At 43.6% G+C, this 24,795-nt stretch overlaps 1 protein-coding gene and 1 long non-coding RNA gene across 7 annotated transcripts; one reads left to right on the plus strand and one right to left on the minus strand.

Annotated features, from left to right (window-relative positions):
• LOC109777371 (probable ATP-dependent DNA helicase CHR719) lies at positions 1-16,492 on the minus strand. 2 transcript variants are annotated; one of them, XM_020336019.4, is made up of 12 exons: positions 15,906-16,492; positions 14,597-14,732; positions 14,010-14,074; positions 7,296-7,490; positions 7,058-7,207; positions 5,760-6,119; positions 4,798-5,057; positions 4,489-4,704; positions 2,391-2,592; positions 2,018-2,171; positions 1,025-1,624; positions 1-925 (listed from the first exon to the last, which is right to left on the minus strand). In XM_020336019.4, exons 1-12 carry the CDS (start codon positions 16,179-16,181, stop codon positions 249-251), a joined length of 3,291 nt encoding a protein of 1,096 aa, XP_020191608.1. In that variant the 5' UTR covers positions 16,182-16,492; the 3' UTR covers positions 1-248. The 2 variants fall into 2 exon arrangements, with proteins under 2 accessions (XP_020191608.1, XP_073364836.1); XM_073508735.1 differs by having other exon boundaries at positions 1-1,624.
• LOC120973402 (uncharacterized) lies at positions 7,526-23,683 on the plus strand. Of its 5 annotated transcripts, none has more exons than XR_006669635.2 (3): positions 7,526-11,781; positions 12,940-13,064; positions 18,482-23,683. It is a non-coding gene; the product is annotated as an uncharacterized lncRNA (long non-coding RNA). The 5 variants fall into 5 exon arrangements; XR_006669636.2 differs by having other exon boundaries at positions 7,527-11,781; positions 12,940-13,058; XR_006669634.2 differs by lacking the exon at positions 18,482-23,683 and having other exon boundaries at positions 8,404-8,513; positions 11,328-11,781; positions 12,940-13,336.
• The last annotated feature ends 1,112 nt before the right edge of the window (positions 23,684-24,795 follow it).

The raw sequence follows: 24,795 nt of genomic DNA on the forward strand, positions 1-24,795 counted from the left end.
TACCTCTACCCTCATGACATGAGGACCATTGTTTATATTTAAGCATCGAACATATCAGGAAACATTCTGAGTTCTGGTGGAGATACAGTTTAATACCAACCAATTCATAAAATACTGCACTAGTCCTAAAGTTGATGAGCTTAGATGCACTTCTGAAGAAACTCTATTAGTTTCTCTATATCGGAGCACTTTTCCTCACAAGGAAGAAAGCAGACATGCATCTAAATGGCACTCCTATCAGATGGGCATTAAAATGCCGAGCGCCCTTTAGGGTCTGACGACGGATTAGTGGAGTGGCTTGACCTTTTCCTCCTGAGGGTATTCCAGGTGAAGCTACCACCCTGCTGCAAACCACCGGCGGTGACTTCATCTTCGTCGTTGTCGTCTTCGTTCTCATCCTTGCTGTAGGAGGAAACTCCAGGTCTTCCTTTCTCTGGTGTCCAGGTTGAGTTGCCTGCGCCATCGGCGCTGTCAGAATATTTGAGCCTTTTTGCCCTATCATGTAAATCAACCTCCTGTATATCGGATAAATAAGCACTCCGTTTTGCTCTTGGAGTCATCTTTGGGATGTCTTCGTATACCTCGTCAGATTTCATCCATTGATCAACATAAGAGTCCGAATAGACAACCTCCTTTCTTCGCCTCTTTGTGTTTATCACAGGATTTTTGGCTTCTTCCGCAAGGAGCTTCTCAGCTAAGGTTTCACTGATATCAAAAACCCATTCTGGAACCTCAGGTCCCTGCATCAGCCTGGATTTATAGTTTTCTCGCCGTCGCCTCTCTTCATCCATCTTCTCAAATAACCAGAACTCCTCCTCAGTTCGAGCAGCCAAACGATTTATTTCACGCTCACTAGGGATGTCAGTTCCAAGTGTACTAGTTCCTCTCTTCAAAATCTCCTGTAGCAACGCTTTCCTATCCTGAGCTGCACGAGAGATCAATACAATATTTTTGTGAGTTCCAAATTTGAATACATCACGGAGAAAAGAGACAGGAACAGGACAGCCAGCAATGGCATACAAACCTGTGGAGGTGTTGTTGAACAACCCAGCCTGGATAACTTTTGCATCAATACCCATCTTCTGTTTTGCACGATCCAAGATCTCTTCTTCAATTGATCCAACACTAACAAGAACAAATACACGCACTTCATTTTTCTGTCCTATACGATGAGCACGGTCTTCAGCTTGCTGATCCATCTGAGGATTCCAATCACTATCAAAAATAATAACTGTATCTGCAGTCTGCAAGTTCAATCCAAGGCCTCCAGCTCGTGTGCTGAGAAGAAAAATGAAGTACTCTGAGTCCTTCTTATTAAAATCTGCCAATAATTTCCCTCGTTCTTCAGTTTTCGTTGATCCATCAAGCCTCATATACTTGAAATTGTACATCTGCAAATATACTTCCAAAATATTAAGCAATCTTGTCATCTGAGAAAAAAGCAGAACCCTGTGACCAGCCCTATGCAGTTTTGGAAGTAGCCGATCGAGCAATTCAAACTTCCCTGATGCTCTAACAATCTCCTCGCGCTGATACATGTTATATTGCTCTACAAATAAGTAAGGATGATTGCAGCACTTCCTAAGCTGCATCGATAGGTTTGCCACAGCCTTTGGTTTGAGTCCTGCACATGCACATATTTGACAATAAAGAAGTGCTTCTATTCAAGAAAGATACAAGGACAATTTAAATGCAAATATGCAATACAGGCAGGAATCCCTTGCTGGCTCTCAATGGTGGGCACGCATAGCTGTGTCACCAAGCACCTGATTATGCTCCCACCTTCCACTTAAGAATCGGTCGGTTTATTATTATTCTCAAGATGCAGTACAGGCACAAGGACAATACTATGCATTATATATGCCATCAATACAAAAGAAGACCAAGTTTGCATTGACACTATAGCATGAGTTTGAAATTTTATGCACAGCTTTCTCCAAGGATCGATCAAACATTACAAATTTATTCAGTCAGAAGTACTTCCTCGAGGGAAGAAAGAATTGGAAGTAAAACGTACCAGATCCTAGGGCAACCTTTCCCTTGCTTGCGACTTGCTCGTAGTATGCTTTTTGCCAAGCTGAAAAGTCACACTTCAGTATTACTTGTGTTTTTGAAGGGAGATACTTTTCCACTTCATCTTTTTTCCTACGGAGCAAAAATGGACGCAAAACCTGGGCAAATACCAAGAGCAAATGAATAAATATAAAAATCCCAAATATCAGAAGTAATCTTCATTTCATGTGTCACATGTGCTTACACACCGGTTGGTTCCATTGAACCGAAAAGGTGTGAATGCCAGAGAAGTGGAGGTACAAATATCATTATATCAACATGTAAGCTTGTTAAAATCACTGAGTGACTGAGGGTGGATTGGGGCAAGCATTACTCACTTGATGCAAACGATGTATGATCAATAGCTCTTCCTCATCATTAATGCTAACATCACATGCAAACGGTGCATTAAACCATTCCTCAAAATTCCCAGATGAATTAAAAATATTTGGCAGAATAAAGTTGAGCAATGACCACAGCTCCTGTAGGCTATTTTGGATTGGAGTGCCAGTCAAAAGTAGTCTGCGGCGGATCAAATATCTACAAGAAAGTATCAGCAATCTATAAGTCAGATTCACAAGGTCAAGACAAAATTTAACACTTCAGCCAATAAGGATGAACAAAAAGGTTAAATCACAGAAAAGATGAAGGAAAATGAGGCTTCAACAGAAAATTGGAAAGTGGGAATAAGCAAGTAGCCATGAAGCAAAGAGATACTGAAAATGTAATGGAAGTTATTCATCTTGATCAAGATACTCTCAAGAAAAAAACATTTTTCATACAGAAAGATAAATATTTACTGGCCTACCTGGAATTCACAGCAATTTACACCGAACTTAATGGTTAACTTCTAAGCTTTAAATAAACAATATGGTGACTAATTTATCAATTATCAGTTGGGACCATACTGTTGATACAGATAATGAGAGCTGTTAAGAAAAATAGCCACTGGTTTTGATTCGGTGCGGTTGAGGGGGGGGGGGGGGATCCAGATGTCAGCCCAGAAGCCATCAGATTCTCTTGTACAGTTGGATGCACTCCCATTCAATGTTGAAATAGAAGGATAAATGCTTGTACCTTAAGTTTAAAAATCGGGTGTGTTTGGTTTGAGCCCAAGCTGCCCTAGAAAAATTTGGCTAGCCAATATTGGTCAAGGAAGTTGCCCATGCTTTGATCAATGTTGGCAAGAAAAATGAACTAGAATTAGATAGAGGGGATAGGCATGCTAAAATATTGGTACGGTTGGTTTTGGTAATCATTTAAACATACCCTTATACCCAAAGGAAATATGCCTGGTTTTTATGCGAACACGGAGAGAAGACATAATGCTTGTGTACAAAGTAACCTTTTATATTCTGTAAAGAACACGTCACAATTTCCTTAATTGTACTGTTAGCTACTCACGTAAGACTAATAAGACACATGTTTTGGTTGTGTGCACAGGTCTAACCTGCTAAATAGCCTGTCTGAAGACCACAAACTCCAGTATGTAAGTTCCACAAACTATGATATGAACTTATTTCTAAAATATGTACATTTCAAAAAGGCATGCCTATTAATTTCTGTTCTATACACATGATTATACTTTTTCACAAATTTGTGCACACATACAACATGATTTTGTGAGAAACCTTTGAATAAGTTCAGGTCGTGTCCTAGTCATACTAAGTTATAACTTCACTCTTTCTTGCTGATGAAGGGAGAGATACGTACTTATTTTAACAGACCAATTTATTGTTTGAAGAGTGTAATAACTGACAGGATAAGGTGCTTTTGAGGCTCAATTTGCCAATGCCACCTTATCAGAAGAGGAATGGAAGCTTCATACTGGTCAGCAGCACCAGCCTTGGTTTCTGAGACCTAATACTACAAACAAAGCTGAAAGGTTGGAGTTTTTCAACGGCTGTGACTGATACAAACGTGAACTGAACAGAAGACAGGTTGAATAGAATGGTTGACTGGGGGAGGTTGTGGAAACAAAGTTGGGGCATGATCGGCGAAGAAGGAAAAAAAAAAAGAGGAATACTGGAGGTTTATTGCTTGCATCCCTCAATAGAGTACAGGCCCTGCCTTTAATACGGCAGACTGAACATGCCGCACGAGTTCTATGTCTAATTCTATCTTGGACTCTTTTAACCAGTTACTTTCCTAAACTAATCTAATCTTTCTTCTGGACTACAATATTATTCTTATTCAGACAATAATTCATCTCTTTTTTTTAGGAACGGACAATAATTCATCTTTAATTAACTCAAACTCTATCATCTTTCCGCTGTGGCTGTTCCGCAACAGAAATTTTCAAGTTTTCTATATGACAATGAGTTATGGAGTCACTAGCGCACAGAGCCATCCTCCGACAGAGGTGCAAGTGATCACATAGAAGAAGCTTCACCAGAGTAAAGAAAAAAAAAGGTAACTTATGACCAAAGTGTGTACCCGGAAACTAGCGTGCGAGCAAGAGCACATTCATGATTTTTCAAGCGATGTCCTTCGTCAACTATCAAATAGTGCCAGTGAACCTTCTTCAGGAACTTCTTATCTTTCAGTATCAAATCATAGTGTGTGAGCAGAACATTAAATTGTCCTCCAAAATTTGTTTCCCTGAGAGATTTCCTCTCATCTGGACGACCATCATACAGAATTGTACCAATACTGCAAACGACGAGCATATCAGAGTTAGGTTACTTCAATTTATAGCAGGAAAACATAGAAATACTGATCAAGCAAATTCCAGTGAAACAATACCTGGGAGCCCATGTTTTGAACTCATTAGACCAGTTTGGTAGTACTGCTTTGGGAGCTACTATTAAGTGAGGTCCTGTGACCTCCTTCTTTTCCAAAAGATAAGCGATCAAAGCTATGGTCTGAATTGTTTTCCCCAAACCCATTTCATCAGCCAGAATGCCATTCAAATTGTTGTTGAATAAAGAAAGCATCCATTGGAGACCCTCTAACTGATATGGTCTCAACTCCCCACCTACAAGGGCTGACGGTTGTTCTGTTACCTGTAAATCCAAAACAGTAGAAAGAAACATTAGTTGCCCCAGAAGTAGAAACATAACAAATTGTATTGTAAGAACAAAATGGCAAAAACAAATTAACAGAACACCGTAATAATGAAAATTTTCATTCGTGGACCACTGAGCAGTGAAATTAGATCCAAATAAACTGGGACCATCAGTTATTGCAAACAGGCAATAAATTCTTCTGCAGAAAAATCCCCACATTACATGATTATAACACACTAATTATGAGCAGATGATCTCGCAGAATCAAGAATTCACATAATTTATTTAAGCCAGTAGGTATCTAGTAGCAGTAGGGCGCTACCCACTGTATAGCAGTAGGGCTCTACCCACTGTATTATGGACAATAATATTATCTACCATCATCAGGAATCCAAGGGGGGCATAACATGAGTGCAGCCAAAAGGTTAATTCGTATTTGATCACACAATCTTACTTGCCATGCTACCAGATTATACGACACTAGTTGCATAGCATATAGAAATCGATTAAAACTGTGAGACCGAGACAACATCTCAAGCAACAAGTTACTAAATACTCCCTCCGTCCCAAATTACTTGTCGCAGAAATGGATAGATATTGATGTATTTAGAACTTTAAATACGTCTAGATACATCCATTTCTCCGACAGGTAATTCCGGACGGAGGGAGTATATGGCTAAAAGTCGAGCTTCAATCTACCTTCTCTTCGATGGAATGGACAGTAGAATCAAGCCTACGGCCAGCAGCATTAAATTTACTAGTATTTGCAGAACCGTGTGTATCTGCATCATCATCTGAAGGAGACTCCTCAGGGGATTCATCAGATTCTGAGTCTTCAGACCCTTCAGGACGACTAACATGCTCAGCATCTTTTTGTCGCTGTACAGCTTTCCCAATTCCTTCTAGAAGCTCATTTGTCTTATCAAGGAGCATCGTCAGCCGTTCATTCTTGCTCTCCTCAACCATCCGCATATACGCTTCTTGATCACCTGCTTTCAAAACTTGCAACCTACTTTTTTCAAGTCGATTGATACGCTGGCGCGCCCGGACGTGCCATGCCTACATTTAACAAGTAAAGAAAAAGTTCACGCATCCTTAGATTAGCAAATCAAAGAAAGGGGTATAGATAGGGATAAATGCATAGTAAACACAATGGCGTTCTAATAAAAAAACTTAAAGGGCGGAAGGGGGCGATAAACATCTTAAGGCTTGACCATGAACATCCACAAAAAGTATCATATCTCTTGGGCATTACAACATGCACAACACATTTCATCAGATATCTTTTTTATCTGTTGTAAATTCTAATGATTTCATGTATGCTACTACAATGTCCATCTTTCATGTTGCAACCAGCATCAAAAATATCATTCAAAATCATGGCATGGCTACTGAAGCAAGACAATTGCAGATAGGCCAATAGATACAGCATAAAAAAATTGTAGAGTGATGCTAGAAAAAGCATTTATCCCTATGGGAGGCTCATCACTCATGAAATGGTGTTGCAGACATATCAATGAATATTGGAGAGGGCAGCCCGGTGCATGTAGCTCCCGCTTGAGCAGGGTCCGGGAAAGGGTCCGACCACTTTGGGTCTATAGTACGCAGCCTTACCCTACATTTCTGTAAGAGGCTGTTTCCAGGACTTGAACTCGTGACCTCATGGACACAAGGCAGCAGCTTTACCACTGCGCCAAGGCTCCCCTTCCAATGAATATTGGAGAAAATAGCTAAATTAAGAAAGTCCTCTAAATATAACAAGTAGAAACTTTTGATGCATTGTTCACACCTACCAGAAACTGACAATATCAGGTTATGGCTATCAGCAAATAAGGCGTGTTTCAAATAAACATCACGAGATAAAAGAGAATCATCAGCAGAGCCGAGTTTGTAAACAAATAGGATGAGCTAATAAATCCAGTGAAGACACAAAATTAGGTGATACATTGACCATCTTGTTTGCTAATTCTGAAATAAGGAAACAAATCAAACCATACCTGAACTCCATCATTACGTTGCTTTCTTCGTTTGTAAGTAGCCGATGTTTGCACTTGATATTCCCTAGCAGCATTAAGAATTTCTGTAAAAAATCTTCTCTTCCTGGTCTCAGCCTGGTTCTTTTCCTCCTCTTCAAGCTTTGAGATCCTCTGAAGTTTGTGAACGCAAAAAATGAAAATCAAGATTTCAGTTGTATAAAAATTGTCAAAACTGAATATCAAATATGTGAGAAAAAACCTCGGTGAATCTCTTTTTGCGATGGATATCATCGGTGTCCATTGAAAAACCATCCCCTATTCCATACATGGTAAAAGGATATCGTATCCTCATCATCCCCCAGTCAAACAATTGCTTCTCAGGATGCGCACATTTTTTGTGTAGCCAGTATTCAGCATTGACATCAGACCGTACTTTCTTCTGCAAGTCTAGTAACTGCAAGTATACAATTAAGTTAATCAATGGTCATCAATACAATAACTCAGCGCCACTATTATACTTCTATATATAGATCTATAGATGCCACACACATGTTATACTTCACTTCACTTCATATCACAACGATGCATTATGAAATATATATATAAACAACATAATACACAGTTGATAGTTCATACTACTATTTAGCAAACAAGATATGGTGCACAACTACTTGCCATATTACACTACTCATTCCTATAATTGGAATAAGTATTGAAAGTTATAGATGTCCTTTGTGCCAAACAACTCAAATATTGTTCATGTGCCCCGATCAATGAGGAAATCGACAATAAAAGATCACATCTGTAATTATTTTTCTCCGTGTTGGAGCATTATCATATTAGAACGACAATAGCTACCAGCCTCCCACAGTGATGAGTACATCAATCAAATGTTTCATTCAGAAGCATGAATATACATTCACATTACCACCTGGGGAATACGGATACAGTTGGGAACCAGTGTGTCAGGGGTTGGATACGTCCTGATACCCGAGATACATATCCTCATACATATCAGCCACTTCTCTATTTTTCAAATAGTAAAAATAACCCAAACGCTAGAAAGCAAGCGAGCGCGATGGAGCGCCAGCCGTCCATCGTTTCGTGAGATCGCGCTACGTGGGGAGGGGTGGGCGAAGCGGTGGCTTCTTTTGCCGTTTCCGTTTCTTTTTTTTCTTTTTTTTTTTGCGAGACGCGCCGCTCACTATTTTCTTTCCAGGTCACGCACTCGCCGGCGATTCCCCTTTCTCTTCCCTACTGAAATTCTAGGGTTGCAGGCACCCAGTCCCTGGCGCGACCCCGCGCAGCAGAGCGACACAGCCGCACCGTCCACCAGACGCGGCACTGCACAGTGGACCGACATCGAGCATGGTGGATCAGGGAGCGGAGGGATGAGCCCGCGAGCGTGCGTGAAGAAATTGGATGGCAGCCGGCTCCCGGGGGACCTGCGATTCATGCAGTACATCGCCATCCCAAGGTTAGTTTCGTTCTGCACCCTCCTTCTAATCGCAGTAGAAGATGAGTTCGTCGACTCGCGGTGCGGGAGTGACGACTCACACGGGGCATGAGGAAGGGTGTGGGGAGGGAGGGAGGTACCAGGCTCGGGGTAGGTGCTGCAAGGGGGATGGGGGGAAGCAAACAACGAGAACTCTCACAGGAGAGGTAGTGAATCCTCACGCACTGCTAGGAACTTTTGCCAAGAATTTTTTTGTGAAGTTGCCACTACATAGATTTCTCACGTGCTGCTAGGAATTTTTCTGCCCATCATTTTGTTGTTAAGTTGCCTGCAACAAAGATTTATCACGCATTGCTAGGATTTTTTCCCAAATTTTTTGTATTAAGTTGCCTGCAAATTTATACATGCAGAGAAGCTAAATTTAGGAACACTGGGTGCCAGAACGTACGAACTTGTGAGGGCTTTCTCCAAGTATTGCCTAGTTCGGGTTCTATGGTGACTAACAGCACTCTTAATTCGCCCACCAATGCTCCTCCAAGTTGCCTAAAAAATATGTAGTTTGTGAATCTGCATTGGTGCATCCCCTGGTGCCTGACAGCTGTACTTTTTGAGCCTTTTAGAAAAAGTTTGAAGTAGAAAATCAGCAGTCATTATTCAGCGCCAAGTTAGAATCAACAACTTAAATCAATCCAAAATCTAGTTGTTTCTTTTTTCTTAGGAATCATTGATGAAGTAATTTAAAGTGAGCAGGGAATGGCTAATATGATGCCAGCATTTTGGGGTCATACCATGTGTTGAGCTGTTAATGGCATGTCCTCAGCATGTGGCACATTATTTTGTCATGTCGATTTTGGACTGAAAATCGATGCGAACAAACACCTGTAACCATTTTTGCGCACATGTTTGTTTTTTGAAGCAAAAAGAAGTGGACCTGGGCAAGGTTTCTGAACCATGGCTGGGCTCCCGTTTCCGGACCAGGACAATCTACTGTGTTAATTTCTCAGTTTATATTATTCTACCCTCCCCCCCCCCCCCCCCCCCCAAAAAAAAAAAAGCTGACATAGCTATTGGTTGGTCCCCTGCCGGACACGGTTACAACCCCAGCAAGCCAGCAGACCCGTAGTTGCCAAGCCCTCCAACTAAAGTCGCTAAATCAATGAACAGAGTTCCCTAACTCAATGATTCCCTAGCTGCTAACCCCCCTCACTAATTTGCCCACCACACGTACTAAGTTGCCTAAAACTAGCCAGCATATATAACTAAGTTGCCCGAACTCGTTCGACTTAGCAGCTAACTTAGTCATGCCCTCACACACACAAGTTGTCTAAAACCGCGCAATAAGTCATGCTACCCTGCCAACCTAGCCGTTAGCCTTAGTCGCATCAGCATGCAAACTAAGTCGCCAAAACAGAACACTAAAAGTCGGCTAGCCTGCCAACCTAGCTACTTAGTCACGCCATAATGCACACTAAGTAGCCAAAACTTAGAATCCTCACTCCTAATCAGCCTAACAATTTTGTGTTAAGTTGCCTGCCCATATTAATTCGCCTACCTACGCCCCTAATTCGCCTGCAACATAGAGTCCTCACTCCTAGTTCGCCTACTGAACGCTCCTAAATTCACCTATCGACGCTCCTAATTTGCCTGCAACATGGAGTCCTCACTCCTAGTTCGCCTGCCAAACGCTCCCCAAGTTGCCTACATATTTTTAGAATGCATCAACACATATTGATTTGCCTACAAATATGCACCAACACATATTAATTTGCCTACCAACACCGCTAACTTCAGAACTCTCACATATTCAAAGGGGAAGGGAACTTAGATCCCATAGATATGAAGCAACCACACTAACACTTAATGACAATTTTTTTGCCCATGGGAACACGTTTAAATTGCTTTTTCAAATCCTGATCTTGAGCATGCAACTTCTTGGGACAGGAACATGAAAAAAATACCATATTCAAAGCAAGTTTTCTGTAGTCCGGATCATGTGACAAGTTAAGAGACAGCAACCGAATTGTTTTACCCTTCTATTTTGCCTGCTCCTTCCCCCTGGTGTATAATATTGTTGCCCAGTTCTCTTTTTTGCTTGATGTATTCTTGGATAGAAGAGGTCAAGACGACCAGGGTGGGCGAAAGTGGATTTTTCCTGTAATGAGGGTCCCGTGGTGCGGGGACCAGTTTGTTTTTTCTTTTGCGGCAGCTTGTAAGTGCTATGGGCAAATAACTTCCCTTTTCTGGATCTAGGAGGAGGTCACACGCGCACTTACCCAAAATAGATAGGTCGCTCCATCGTGCTAGGGAGCAAGCAATTGCTGTCTAGCAGCGTCCTAAAAATAATTCTGATACAGCTGGGATGCACCCCGATACCTGTCTGATACAGGAAAACCCAACCGCTCAATTCATACCACAAACGCACCCTACCCATTCTCGACTCGCTCTCACACGCCCATGCCTCCATCTGACCTTAGTGCCACACGGCTAGTTAGACGTGCTGACCTAGCACATTAAACCACCGGCCCGTTTATTCCACTGTCCTACTAAAGGATCCCATACGAGCACAGTCGACAGAAAATCTGGGGTTCCTCCTCACGCCGCCTTTCTCCCTCTTCCTCTGTCCCTTGCTGCACTGATGGGAACCAGCCAGTGAAGCTCGATTTCTCGCGAGAGAAGCTCGATCCGTCGCCGAAATCAGTCGATTTGTCGTTGGAGGTTGAGTCCTCGTCGGGGAGGATGAATCCTCACTGGGGAGGTTAAATCCTCGCCGGGGAGGTTGATTTCACGCCTGCGAAACGGGATTCCTCACCGGAGAAGGCTGATTTCTCACCACAGCTCCCTCCCCTGGTCGGAGGGCCGCCGCACTGGAGAAGAAGGATGGCTGCTGTCAGCCTCTCACCGCCAGATCCAAACCACCACCGCAGATCCCTTCGCCGTCCGGAGCTGATCTGTCTCCTTCCAAGCCGCGGGTCAGTTTCCCCTTCTCCCTTCTCCCTCTCGAGTTGTTGTGTGCCGATTACTTCTTACCCCCCTTTTAAGGTCAGAAATGACTAGTTCATTAAGCACTGGTAGCGACTGGTGGTTCTGGAGTTGGAAGCTCAAACTCAAATGCAGGCAGTGGAAGAGCCAATGCAGTCCACGGGCTGAATGCTGCTTGTGCGATTTCTCTAAATGACAATGGAACCAGTGGGAAGAAGAGAAGGGGTTCATTGGCTATTGAAGCAAGCTTCAATCAGGAAACTCACAGCAAGCTTTGCTGCTCTGATTGCTAGGATGTTCTATACTGCAGGTGGGTAATTTACAATGCAAAGTATTTAATTACAATTTTTGCTAGGATGCTTTTAATAGCTTTCTATTTCATTTGTAGGCATGCCTTTTTAATCTTGCGGAGCTAGAGGCCTTGTTTAGATAATATTGGGGCGTTTGGACACTGGAGTTGGAGAACCAATAGACTTCTAGTATAAAAATCACTAATCTATATATATATACGGTGGCGCTAAACCAAGCGAGCGTGCAAAGCTCTTATTCTACGCGCCGGTCGCTAATCACTGTGCCACCAAACCAGTGCAGTCTCACTCGGCTAATTGTGTGAGAGTAAAAGGAAGTAGAAAATATAGTAATTTCTTTAATTTCTGTTACCATTCCACGCGCCCCACCTCTGTCCCGTGGCTCCGTACCAACCCGCTAATCATGATGGTAAAACCGCATGCAAGAAAAAGTAACTGAATTAAATTGGTTACTGCTAGTCACACACAACACTCTGCTCCGCAAACCAGTCGTTCTTCTAATCCCAGTAAAATAGCCAGCAAAAATAGTAGTAGGGTTAAATTTATTACTATGAGCCATGCACAACCCTCCGTCTCGCAAACAAGCCATTCTTCTAACCCTGGTAAAATAGCTGGCAAATATGGTAATGGAATTACCACAAGATGCACAACTAAAACTAAGATGGTTACTGCTAGTCACAAACAACACTCTGCTCCGCAAACCATCCCGGTAAAATAGCCAGCAAAAATAGTACTAGAGTTACATCTATTACTATGTGCCATGCACAACTCCCTGTCTTGCAAACCAGCCATTCTTCTAACCCTGGTAAAATAGCTGGTAAATATGGTAATGGAATCACCACAAGTTACAAATATAGTAATGGAATCACCACAAGATGCAACTAAAACTAAGATGCAAATCAAAACCACATGATTATTTAGGTGGTAATGTATTAAAGTTGTAGGTGCTAATTAATGTGTAGTGGAGCATCTAGTAAATATAGAAGATTTGTAGTAAATGACGTTGTGATGTACAAGGCTCTAGTTTTGCAAGATGATAAATGGAAGTAGTTTATATCGTAATACAAGTTCTTGTCCTCATTATTACTGGCGTTACTACTATATGTATGCGTGATTACTGTTTACATGCAAAATTGTACGCTCAAACATGTTCATTTTAGGTTACTATATATGGGCTAGGTGTGACAATCAGTTGTGACATGCGGTGGGGTACACTACAGGTTGGTTTGATCTTAACCAAACTGAGGGCGCCCACATGATGGATCTGCACGCAGAATAAGTCAGTGTACGCGCTCACACAGTTTATATATGTTTTTTGGTATTAAGTATATATATATACACACACAAACATAGCCCGTATCTGTGTTTTTTATAAGGTGCTGTAGCATGGTATCGGTATTTGTATTTGTATTTGTATGTTGGAGACCAATAGACTTCTAGTATAAACATGACTAACCTCTATAATAATATAGAGAGAGAGACACACACACACACAAACATAACCCATATGTGTTTTTTAAAAGGTGCCAGAGCACAGTATCGGCATTTGTATCTGTATCGCTGTAACTTGGTACAGATTTTCCCTGCATGCTTACTCGTCAAGTGTATCATTAAACCAAACACTGCAACTAGTATGCAGAAGTTGCATGTATTTACAGGTATATTCCATGAAGACGTGAGGCCTGATTCACTCAAATAAGACACCAGGCCTGCTTGGTTAGCTGCCAGTTTTTGGCTTGCCAATATGTTGGTATACCCAGAAAGTAGTCATCCAAATGGTTTGCTTCCAAAAGAATTGGGAAATTGGCAGCCACCTTGTCTTTGCAAAATTTTGGCAGTGCCAAACATATGGACCAAGCAATTGACAGCAAACCAATCACTACAATTTTGCACCAAAATTTGGCAGCAGGCAGTGCCAAAATATCGACTTGCCAACATAAATGGCTTGGCAAAGTCGTTCCTATCGACCAAACATGCCAATATTTTATAAATAATGAAGTTGTTCGGGAAAAAAAAAGGGGACAGCAGTGTATTATAAAACCAGCATACTTCAGCTTATAACATTTATCAATGTATAACCATCAAGCAATTATCTACACAAATATTAGATGGTCAGGAGAAAAGAGAAACTATCACAAATAAGAAAACCATGTAGTGGGAAGTGTAAGCATGTAAAGCAGAAAAATGCAATGCCTGGAAAATCATTGGTCCCAATAGACATTGCATTTACCTTGAGCCCATATAATTCGAGTAAACACTTCATTTGCAAATCTTCACCCCTAGTAGATGGTAACCCTGGCACATAACAAGAAACGAGATTGGCATTGGTGTACATAACTTATTAAATAACTAAATAAGTTTAGAAAAGTTGAGAAGTACTCTAAAAAGCAGCTGCAAAAAAATGCAAGTACAGGAAAATCGTGTTGTGGAGACATGCCCAATAGTAAGCATCCACTAGAAATCATGTTTGGGACGTGCAATTACAAGAGTGTGAACAGAGAAATGGACATACAAGATTCTAAGAAAACCAAAAACATCAATCATACCCTTTTGCACCGTCTTAGCCATTTTCAGAAGGTCAATTGCAGAACCAACTTTTTATATGCAAATCAAGATAAGCAAAGATACAGAACAGAAGATAAAACAGAAAGATAAGTACTAAACCAAAATAACCAGGGACCTTCATAATACAGAAAGACAAGGTGAAAGCAGGATAAGTACTAATGCTAAAAGCCTAATACAGTATTGATTTACTACAGAAAATGGAACTCAGAGAACTAATCAGGTAACAAGACATTGAAGGAGTTGATATCTGACCTTCGAGTTCAGATAACCGATGCTGGATGCAGGTATTGAAGCGTTCTTCTTTTAGAGCAGTCAACTTTGAGGACGACATGTGCATCATTTGGTTTCTATATATAGAATCTTCAAACTCTTGAATTAAGGTGGCTTCCTAAGAGGTAGAGGAAAAGGCCAGTTAAAGAATATTAACAAACACTAAACCTCCAATAATAATAGAACAAAAGAGATAATATTTATGCCACTCGTTGTGTTCCTCCTTCTAGCATTACGTGTTTCTCTAGCCCTTGTCATGTGGTCCAAAGCCAAACAACCATCAACAGAAAGAATAAAAGAATATTCAGAACTGTAACAAGAAAATGCCAGATAATCAAGAAAAAAATCATGGATTCATCTGGACTGAAACTTCAGAAGAAGAAAATCAGTCTTAAACTTTTGTAGAAAAGCGACTCCAGAATTCTCCAGGTCATCCTGTATTTTTGTTTCTTATGAACTTCATGTGATTTTGTGGTGCTTTCCTTCCTGGTAATTTCTTGTCAGGACAACAGAAAACTGGCATGGCTTTTTCCTAACCCAAGGTCGGGATCACAAACAGTGGCAGAAGGAGAAGTTTCTCGAAACAAGGGGGGTGGGGGCAGAAGTATCTCAGATCAGTTATGACGGCAAACAACTTAACATATAAAGGAAGACAAGCAATTTATCCCATTTTTCATCTAACTCCCCTCATTAATGAAAATCAGTCTGATGGCAAGACAAAGTTCTCAAGGAAGTCCTAGATAAATATAGTGCATTTTGGAAATGAAGCTACATGTTTCTGATTCCATCGCGACATTAGAAGACCCTATCACCCAAACAAACAACATGATACCCAATCATCAAATGTCACTCAAGTCGTCCCAGCTGAGTGGCCAGCTAAATATATCTAGCACCAATCTTGTAGCCCCGGGATAATACAAGTTGATATGCCATAATCATGCGTTCACCTAAAGATTACAAGTTGATATGCCATAATCATGCGTTCACCTAAAGAGAATCAAGAGGGTGTCAGCCAGAGAAATTTACTAACCCACACGCATTACAAAGCGCCAAAAGCTAACGCTCCCAATTGCACAAACATGCAGCCCAAGTCGAACCCAAAATCCGTAGCACGAAGCCACGAACCACAGTAATTAATTATTTGGGACCACACCTAAATCTCGCCAATTCCACAAACCCTAGCCAAACCACGCACCAGACCAAACCCCGGCACCAGAGTCCCCATCGAGCTACACGACGCCAGAGCATCCAACCGAAACGCGCCGCATAGTGGAGAAGCACCGGCACGCACCTCGGCCGCATCGACGGCGTCAGCGGGATCCCCCTCTCCGCCTTCATCCCCGACCAGCGACGGGCCCTCAGCCCCTTCCTCCTCCTCCTCCTCCTGGTCCGCGTCTTCGCCGCCGTGGTAGATGGACGAGACCGCGCGCAGGACGGCGGGTGGAAGCGGGAGGTTGCGCGACAGAAGGTTGAGCGCCCCGATGAGGATCCTGGCCTGCTCTGCGTCGCCCCCGCCGGCCTCCTCGGGCGCGGCCACGGCCGCGGCCGCGTCCACGGACGCAGCCATCGCTAGGGTTTCCGCCTCCAGCCCGCGCGACGCGGCGGAGGCGAGGCGGTGAGGCGGGGGCCTTCGTCCCCCGCTCCCGGTTCAAATCGGAGCGCGGCAACGCCCGCTCGAAGCCTTTGCGGGGGCTGGCTTTACGACTGGAGAGGGGGGCTGTGTTATGTTTTCGCGCGGTGTTGTCAGAGGGGAGGGGGGGGAGCTTCTTCGGCTTCGATGGATCGATCGGGGTCGGGGAGGCGGGCGGGCGGGCGCCGGGGCGGGGTGGGGTGCCTCTGCGCTCCGGATGGGGAATTTAGGTTTTCCTTTTCTCTTTCGCTTTTGTTTTACTGCGTCGGGATAATATACGCCAGATCGGGTCGGTTCGGGCCGGGTTGGATTTGCGGGACCGAACTGCGGACCTAAGCCGGGCTAAGCCCAGGTCCACACCAGCTTTGCCAATTTTTGCGTGTGCGCTAAGGTCCACACCAGCTTTTCCATTTTTTGCGTGTGCGCTAAGGAGAACGCACGTTACACTCACAGAAAAACAAAATGGAGAACGCACCTGCTCCGTCGCGTGGTGAACGCCAAAGGTACCGATTAAGTTCTTATTTCTGTTTACATAAATAAAAATATAATCAAATAAAAAATGCTAGTACTATAAAGTTATAGAACTTGAGTGAAAATGGAGATAATCGGTGGCAGGTGGGTTTTTTTGTGTTGGTCTTTTTTTAGGGGTTTTTTTGTGTTGGGAGAATGGCAGGTTTTATTTATAACTTGATGATAGAAAAATCAAATGCAACCAAGAAGTTAGGTGAACTTTTTGAAGGGCTTTTTTACAGAGTTAGTACAAAATTGGGTCATCTATTTTGGAACGGAGGGAGTATATGCAAAGCCGGGTAGAGAAACTATTTATTATTATCTTCATTGCTCATAAATAGGATTGAATTGAATGTGATTGTATGGCAAAATGTAAATCGTCCTACCTGACTTTTGAAGAAGCTGTGTCAAGTACACTTGATCGTGTTCGATAGACTTCGCATCCTGGTCGGCACGGAATTGCCCTCACGAACCTAAAGTTGTCCTCGGTCTTGAGGGAGAATAATGGCCCAGCCGGCCTTTCCTAAGGAGTCGGTGCCGAGAAGGTGCAGCGCAGCATGAAGTTTCACGTGTCAGTAAACTTGTACTCCTTGGGAAGCGTGGGTGGCACGGCGTATCACCCTTATTAATTCCCTGCTACACTCACTTGCTGCCAAAACCCACATTATGTATCACGGTCCCTTCCTTGCCACATATGGCAGCCGATGCTCCACCACCCTAGTGCCCAATTCCATGCCTTCTCAGCAGTAGTTTCGCCGTCGTTGGCTCGCTATCGTTACGACTGGGGATCACGACCTCTAGGAGACGCAAAAGATGCTCAAGGTTCCTTCTCGATTTGCTTCTAGTGGCAGTCGGCCCGTAACGAACCATCATTGTTGTCGGGACGTCAACTGCACTAGTGGGGGCTTCAGTTGTTCACGCGGCGGGGTCTTTGGCTACGTTTGGCCGCCCACTGTCATAGCTGCGTCGAGGATTTTTAATGCTCGCCCCATTTTTTTCCTTTGCTCCGGCGGTATCCATTCTAGCCCTGGTGACATCCCTTCCACATCCATCGCCAGTAGTCCAACCTTGACAGAACAATGTAAGTACAACTAACCTCAACTTTGCTTCGCACATGTAAACCGATGGACGGCTCGTCTATCATAAGGGTATTTTGGGGTGATTCGCGGCTGTTGTGCCCCGGCGAAATGTTGTGTTTTTGGCTAGGGCACGATTGATGCGAGGAAGCGCGACCACATTGTTTGTTGAGTTGTAGATTAGATTGATTCGCCAATTGGATCAGATAGCACATGTTTCAAATGTGCATTTTTTGGATCATAGCAATATGCATGTATGTCCACATTAGTAGACTGTGCGCAAATAAAATTATTTATAACACACACCATGCTTTATTGTGTTGTTATTGTGCATCCGTAGAATCAACAATGTCTTCCTACGTATGTTGCAATGTGCATGTGTACGGCAACGCACACCACCAATCCTTATGTCTCAATTATTCATTCCCTTGGGCTTTCATGTCCATGATCATATATTGTCAGTTGATGGCTCTGTATTTACGCTTTTAGAGCTCATTTGTTGCATGTTCTCCCCATATATCATGTCATATTGAGCCAATTACATATCCATATGCATGATTTCTTGTATTTACTCTTTTCACCACGAGCATTGCATAATCTTTATTCTTTGTTAGTTTGTATTAATTTTCTTTGTCTTTGTGTGTTTTGTAGGTGATGTGGAACTCCCATGCACTTAGCACTGTGAAAGGGATTCAAATAGAGGACTTCCAGGCACCATACTTAGGCATTTCGAATAGTGAAGAAAATCATTTTCCCAAAGTGCTCTGTTGGGGATGTTCCCTACGACTAAGACCCGGCCAAAATTATGACCCGACTAGGAGCATGGAGGCTCTATGGGTCACTCTATTTTATGGGTCATGGAAGGGAAACAAGAAAGGTCCAAAGGCCCGGTGTGAGACCCAGCAGGAGGCCGGCTCACGGAAGAGCACAATGGGCCGGCTCAAGAAGAAGGTGTTGGAAATATGCCCTGGAGGTAATAATAAAGTGGTTATTATTATATTTCCTTGTTCATGATAATCGTTTATTATCTATGCTATAATTGTATTGACCGGAAACTCAAATACATGTGTGGATACGTAGACAACAACATGTCCCTAGTAAGCCTCTACCGGATTAGCTCGTTGATCAAAGATGGCTATGGTTTCCTAGCCATGGACATGAGTTGTCATTTGATAATGGGATCACATCATTAGGAGAATGATGTGATGGACAAGACCCAACCTATGAACGTAGCATATGATCGTATCAAGTTTATTGCTATCATTTTTCTGCATGTCAAGTATATGTTCCTATGACCATGAGATCATGCAACTCACGGACACCGGAGGAGTGCCTTGTGTGTACCAAACGTCGCAACATAACTGGATGACTATAAAGGTGCTCTACAGGTATCTTCGAGGGTGTCTGTTGAGTTGGCATGGATCAAGACTGGGATTTGTCACTCCGTATGATGGAGAGCTATCTCAGGGCCCACTCGGTAATACAACATCACAATAAGCTTGCAAGCAATGTGAACAATGAGTTAGTCACGGGATCTTGTATTACGAAACGAGTAAAGAGACTTGCCGGTAACGAGATTGAACTAGGTATGGAGATACCGACGATCGAATCTCGGGCAAGTAACATACCGATAGAAAAAGGGAACTGCATACGGGATTAGCTGAATCCTTGACATCGAGGTTCGACCGATAAGATCTTTGTAGAATATGTAGGAACCAATATAGGCGTCCAGGTCCCGCTATTGGTTATTGACCGTAGAGGTGTCTCGATCATGTCTACATAGTTCTCGAACCCGCAGGGTCTACATGTTGGGGAACGTAGCAGAAATTCAAAATTTTCTACGCATCACCAAGATCAATCTATGGATTAACTAGCAACGAGAGAGAGGGGAGTGCATCTTCATACCCTTGAAGGTCGCGATGCGGAAGCGTTACAAGAACGCGGTTGATGGAGTCGTACTCGCGGCGATTCAAATCGCGGAAGATCTGATCTAGCGCCGAACGGACGGCGCCTCCGCGTTCAACACACGTACAGCCCGGGGACGTCTCCTCCTTCTTGATCCAGCAAGGGGAGAGGAGAAGTTGAGGGAGAACTCCAGCAGCACGACGGCGTGGTGGCAATGGAGCTCGTGGTTCTCCGGCAGAGCTTCGCTAAGCACTACGGAGGAGGAGGAGTTGGAGGAGGAGAGGGCTGCGCCAGGGATGAGGTGTGGCTGCCCTCCCACCCCTCCACTATATATAGGGGCAAGGGGAGAGGGGGAGGCGCCCTAGGGTTTCCCCTAGGGGGCGGCGGCCAAGCAGATTGGATCTCCCTAGGGAAAATCCTAGGGAGACTTGCCCCCCAAGCCAAGCAGGTGGAGGCTTGCCTCCCAAGCCAGGTGGAGGCGCCCCACCTCCCCAAGTAACGTGGGAAAGGGTGTGGGGGGGCACCACCCCTTAGTGGGCTGGTTTGCCCCTTCCCCTTTGGCCCATGAGGCCCTCCAACACTTGTCGGGGCTCCCGAAACACCTTTCGGTCATGCTGGCCATAGCCTGGTACCCCCGGAACACTTCCAGACTCCTCGTGATGTCCAGGATCTCATCCGGGACTCCGAACAACCTTCGGTAACCACATACTATTTCCCATAACAACTCTAGCGTCACCGAACCTTAAGTGTGTAGACCCTACGGGTTCGGGAACCATGCAGACATGACCGAGACACCTCTCCGGCCAATAACCAATAGCGGGATCTGGATACCCATATTGGCTCCCACATGTTCCACGATGATCTCATCGGATGAACCACGATGTCGGGGATTCAATCAATCCCGTATACAATTCCCTTTGTCTATCGGTATGTTACTTGCCCGAGATTCGATCGTCGGTATCCCAATACCTCGTTCAATCTCGTTACCGGCAAGTCTCTTTACTCGTTCTGTAACGCATGATCCCGTGGCTAACTCATTAGTCACATTGAGCTCATTATGATGATGCATTACCGAGTGGGCCCAGAGATACCTCTCCGTCATACGGAGTGACAAATCCCAGTCTCAATTCGTGCCAACCCAACAGACACTTTCGGAGATACCTGTAGTGCACCTTTATAGTCACCCAGTTACGTTGTGACTTTTGATACACCCAAAGCATTCCTACGGTATCTGGGAGTTGCACAATCTCATGGTCTAAGGAAATGATACTTGACATTAGAAAAGCTCTAGCAAACGAACTACACGATCTTGTGCTATGCTTGGGATTGGGTCTTGTCCATCACATCATTCTCCTAATGATGTGATCCCGTTATCAATGACATCCAATGTCCATGGTCAGGAAACCATAACCATCTATTGATCAACGAACTAGTCAACTAGAGGCTTACTAGGGACATGTTGTGGTCTATGTATTCACACATGTATTACGGTTTCCAGTTAATACAATTATAGCATGAACAATAGACAATTATCATGAACAAGGAAATACAATAATAACCATTTTATTATTGCCTCTAGGGCATATTTCCAACAGTCTCCCACTTGCACTAGAGTCAATAATCTAGTTCACATCACTATGTGATTGTAATGAATCCAACACCCATGGGGTTTGTTCATATCTCGCTTGTGAGAGAGGTTACTAGTCAACGGGTCTGAACCTTTCAGATCCGTGTGTGCTTTACAAATCTCTATGTCATCTTGTAGATGCAGCTACCACGCGCTACTTGGAGCTATTCCAAATAACTGCTCTACTATACGAATCCGGTTTACTACTCAGAGTCATCCAGATAGTGTCAAAGTTTGCATCGACGCAACCCTTTACGACGAACTCTTTCACCACCTCCATAATCGAGAAAATTCCTTAGTCCACTAGTTACTAAGGATAAGTTCGACCGCTATCATGTGATCCATTCCTGGATCACTCTTGTACCCCTTGACTGACTCATGGCAAGGTACACTTCAGGTGCGGTACACAGCATAGCATACTGTAGAGCCTACGTCTAAAGCATAGGGGACGACCTTCGTCCTTTCTCTCTCTTCTGCCGTGGTCAGGTCTTGAGTCTTACTCAATACTCACACCTTGTAACACAGCCAAGAACTCCTTCTTTGCTGATCTATTTTGAACTCCTTCAAAATCCTGTCACGGTATGCATTCATTTGAAAGTACTATTAAGCGTTTTCGATCTATCCTTATAGATCTTGATGCTCAATGTTCAAGTAGCTTAATCCAGGTTTTGCATTGTAAAACACTTTTCAAATAACCCTGAATGTTTTCCAGAAATTCTACATCATTTCTGATCAACAATATGTCAACAACATATACTCATCAGAAATTCTATAGTGCTCCCACTCACTTCTTTGGAAATACAAGTTTCTCATAAACTTTGTATAAACCCAAAATCTTTGATCATCTCATCAAAGCGTACATTCCAACTCCGAGATGCTTACTCCAATCCTTAGAAGGATTGCTGGAGCTTTGCATACTTGTTAGCATCTTTCAGGATTGACAAAACCTTCTGGTTGTATCACATACAACCTTTCCTCAAGAAAATCGTCGAGGAAACAATGTTTTGACATCCCATCTGCAAGATTTCATAAATAATGCAGTAACTGCTAATATAATTCCAACAGACTCTTAGCATCGCTACGAGTGAGAAAGTCTCATCGTAGTCAACTCCTTGAACTTGTCGGAAAACATCTTAACGACAAGTCAAGCTTTCTTAATGGTGACACTTACCATCACTGTCCGTCTTCCTTTTAAAATCCATCTGCACCCAACAGCCTTACGACCATCAAGTAGTTCTTCCAAAGTCTATACTTTGTTTTTATACATGGATCCTCTCTCGGATTTTATGGCCTCGAGCCATTCGTCGGAATCCGGGCCCACCATCGCTTCTCCATAGCTCGTAGGTTCATTGTTGTCTAGCAACATGACTTCCAAGACAGAATTACGTACCACTCTGAAGTAGTACGCATCCTCACTAGTAGAAAACGGGGCAGAGGTCACAGGGCAGTTTTCACATTAGCCCCGGTTCAGTCACGAACCGGGACCCATGGGGGCATTGGTCCCGGTTCGTGAGCCCAGGGGGCCGGCCGGGGCCTCGAGGGCATTGGTCCCGGTTCGTATGGAACCATTTGTCCCGGTTCGAGCCACGAACCGGGACTAATGGTCCTCGCTCCTGGCCCACAACCATTTGTCCCGGTTCTTGGCATGAACCGGGACAGAAGGACCGGATTTAGTACCGGTTCATGCCACGAACCGGGACCAATGAGGTGCCTATATATACCCCATCGCCACGGCAGAGCACTCCACAGTGCTCTGTTTTTCTCTGGCCGGCGAGGGGAGGGCTTTGTGGTGCTCTAGCTCACCTCCTATGCACATGAGGTGTTCGATGAAATGCCCGAGCCACACTAGTTAATCTTTCTCCTCTCGAAACTCGACCTCCGAGCTCCATTTTCCTCGAGATTTGTCTAGGTTTAGCGGCCCGTCACGTCCCATTCCCGTCTTCACCGCCGTCGACCGCCCGCGCCGATCTCGTCGCCGGCAACACCGTGGTGAGCCTCTTGTTCTTATCTTCTTTTTGAAAGAAAAAAAATTCTTACTTTAGATAGATACTTGTCTAATTTGCTTACTATTTTATTCCTTCTTATTACATAGTGCGATGGTTTTGGTATCCGCCCCCGTCGGCCCTCGTCCTGTCTATGATTCGGATGTGGTATATATTATCTTTTTATAACTATTTGATTCATTTATTGTTTATGACAAATATACCGACCAGCGTGACGTAGATCTTATTTATCTAGGAGGTGGTTGAACCGGAAATTCTAACCGACCCTATTGTCGAGAGGTTAAATTTAGTTGAAGAAGAAAACAATTACTTGAAGGAAAAAATAAAAAAAATTGAGGAGGAGAAGATGATATTGGAGTTGCATGTTGCGGATGTCGTCGATGATCACAAGATCAAGATGGATGCAATGCGCTTGAAGATTAGAAAGATTAGAAAATATGCCATTCATACCGAGGCTTGGTATCATTATGCCGTTGGATCAATTGTTACCTTGGTTGCGATTATGATCGCATTTGTTTTCGCATTGAAATGTTTTACATAGTTTCAATGTATGGTTTAATTAATTAGATGCTCTGGAGAGCTATATATATGTTGTTAGATGAGAACTATGTATGTACTTTGGTTCTAATGTGATGATGAACTTCTATTAATTTGGTCACTTAATTATCTATTCATGATGTTCTGTAATGGTTTTTGACACACTTAATTATATATAATGCACACAGATGAACCGGCAATGGATGTACGGTGACAGACACACCTCCGAGTACATTAAGGGCGTGCATGATTTTCTCGAAGTGGCTGAGGCAAACAAGCAGAATGGTTTTATGTGTTGTCCATGCCCTACATGTGGGAATACGAAGTCTTACTCTGACCGGAAAATCCTTCATGCCCACCTGCTTTACAAGGGTTTCATGCCACACTATAATGTTTGGACGAGGCACGGAGAAATGGGGGTTATGATGGAAGACGGCGAAGAAGAAGAGGACGATGACAACTATGTGCCCCCTGAATACGGTGATGCTGCAACGGGGGAAGCTGCTGAAGATCAAGAGGAACCAGACGATGTGCCCAATGATGCTGCAAGGGGGGAAGCTGCTGAAGATGAAGAGGAACCAGTGCCCGATGATGATGATCTCCGCCGGGTCATTGTCGATGCAAGGACGCAATGCGAAAGTCAAAAGGAGAAGCTGAAGTTCGATCGCATGTTAGAGGATCACAAAAAAGGGTTGTACCCCAATTGCGAAGATGGCAACACAAAGCTCGGTACCGTACTGGAATTGCTGTAGTGGAAGGCAGAGAATGTTGTGCCTGACAAAGGATTTGAGAAGCTATTGAAAATATTGAAGAAGAAGCTTCCAAAGGATAACGAATTGCCCGACAGTACATACACAGCAAAGAAGGTCGTATGCCCTCTAGGATTGGAGGTG

Source organism: Aegilops tauschii, chromosome 1 (genome assembly GCF_002575655.3).
Source record: "Aegilops tauschii subsp. strangulata cultivar AL8/78 chromosome 1, Aet v6.0, whole genome shotgun sequence".
NCBI classification, from domain to species: domain Eukaryota; kingdom Viridiplantae; phylum Streptophyta; class Magnoliopsida; order Poales; family Poaceae; genus Aegilops; species Aegilops tauschii.

Bases quoted from the DNA above. Each gene is read 5' to 3' on its own strand.
- LOC109777371 (XM_073508735.1), bottom strand. From the start codon at position 16,181: ATGGCTGCGTCCGTGGACGCGGCCGCGGCCGTGGCCGCGCCCGAGGAG. The intron at 7,208-7,295 runs GTTTTTTCTCAC...CACAAACTTCAG, and splicing joins GCAAAAAGAGATTCACCGAG to AGGATCTCAAAGCTTGAAGA. The intron at 5,058-5,759 runs GTAGATTGAAGC...TTGGATTTACAG, and splicing joins TCCATTCCATCGAAGAGAAG to GTAACAGAACAACCGTCAGC.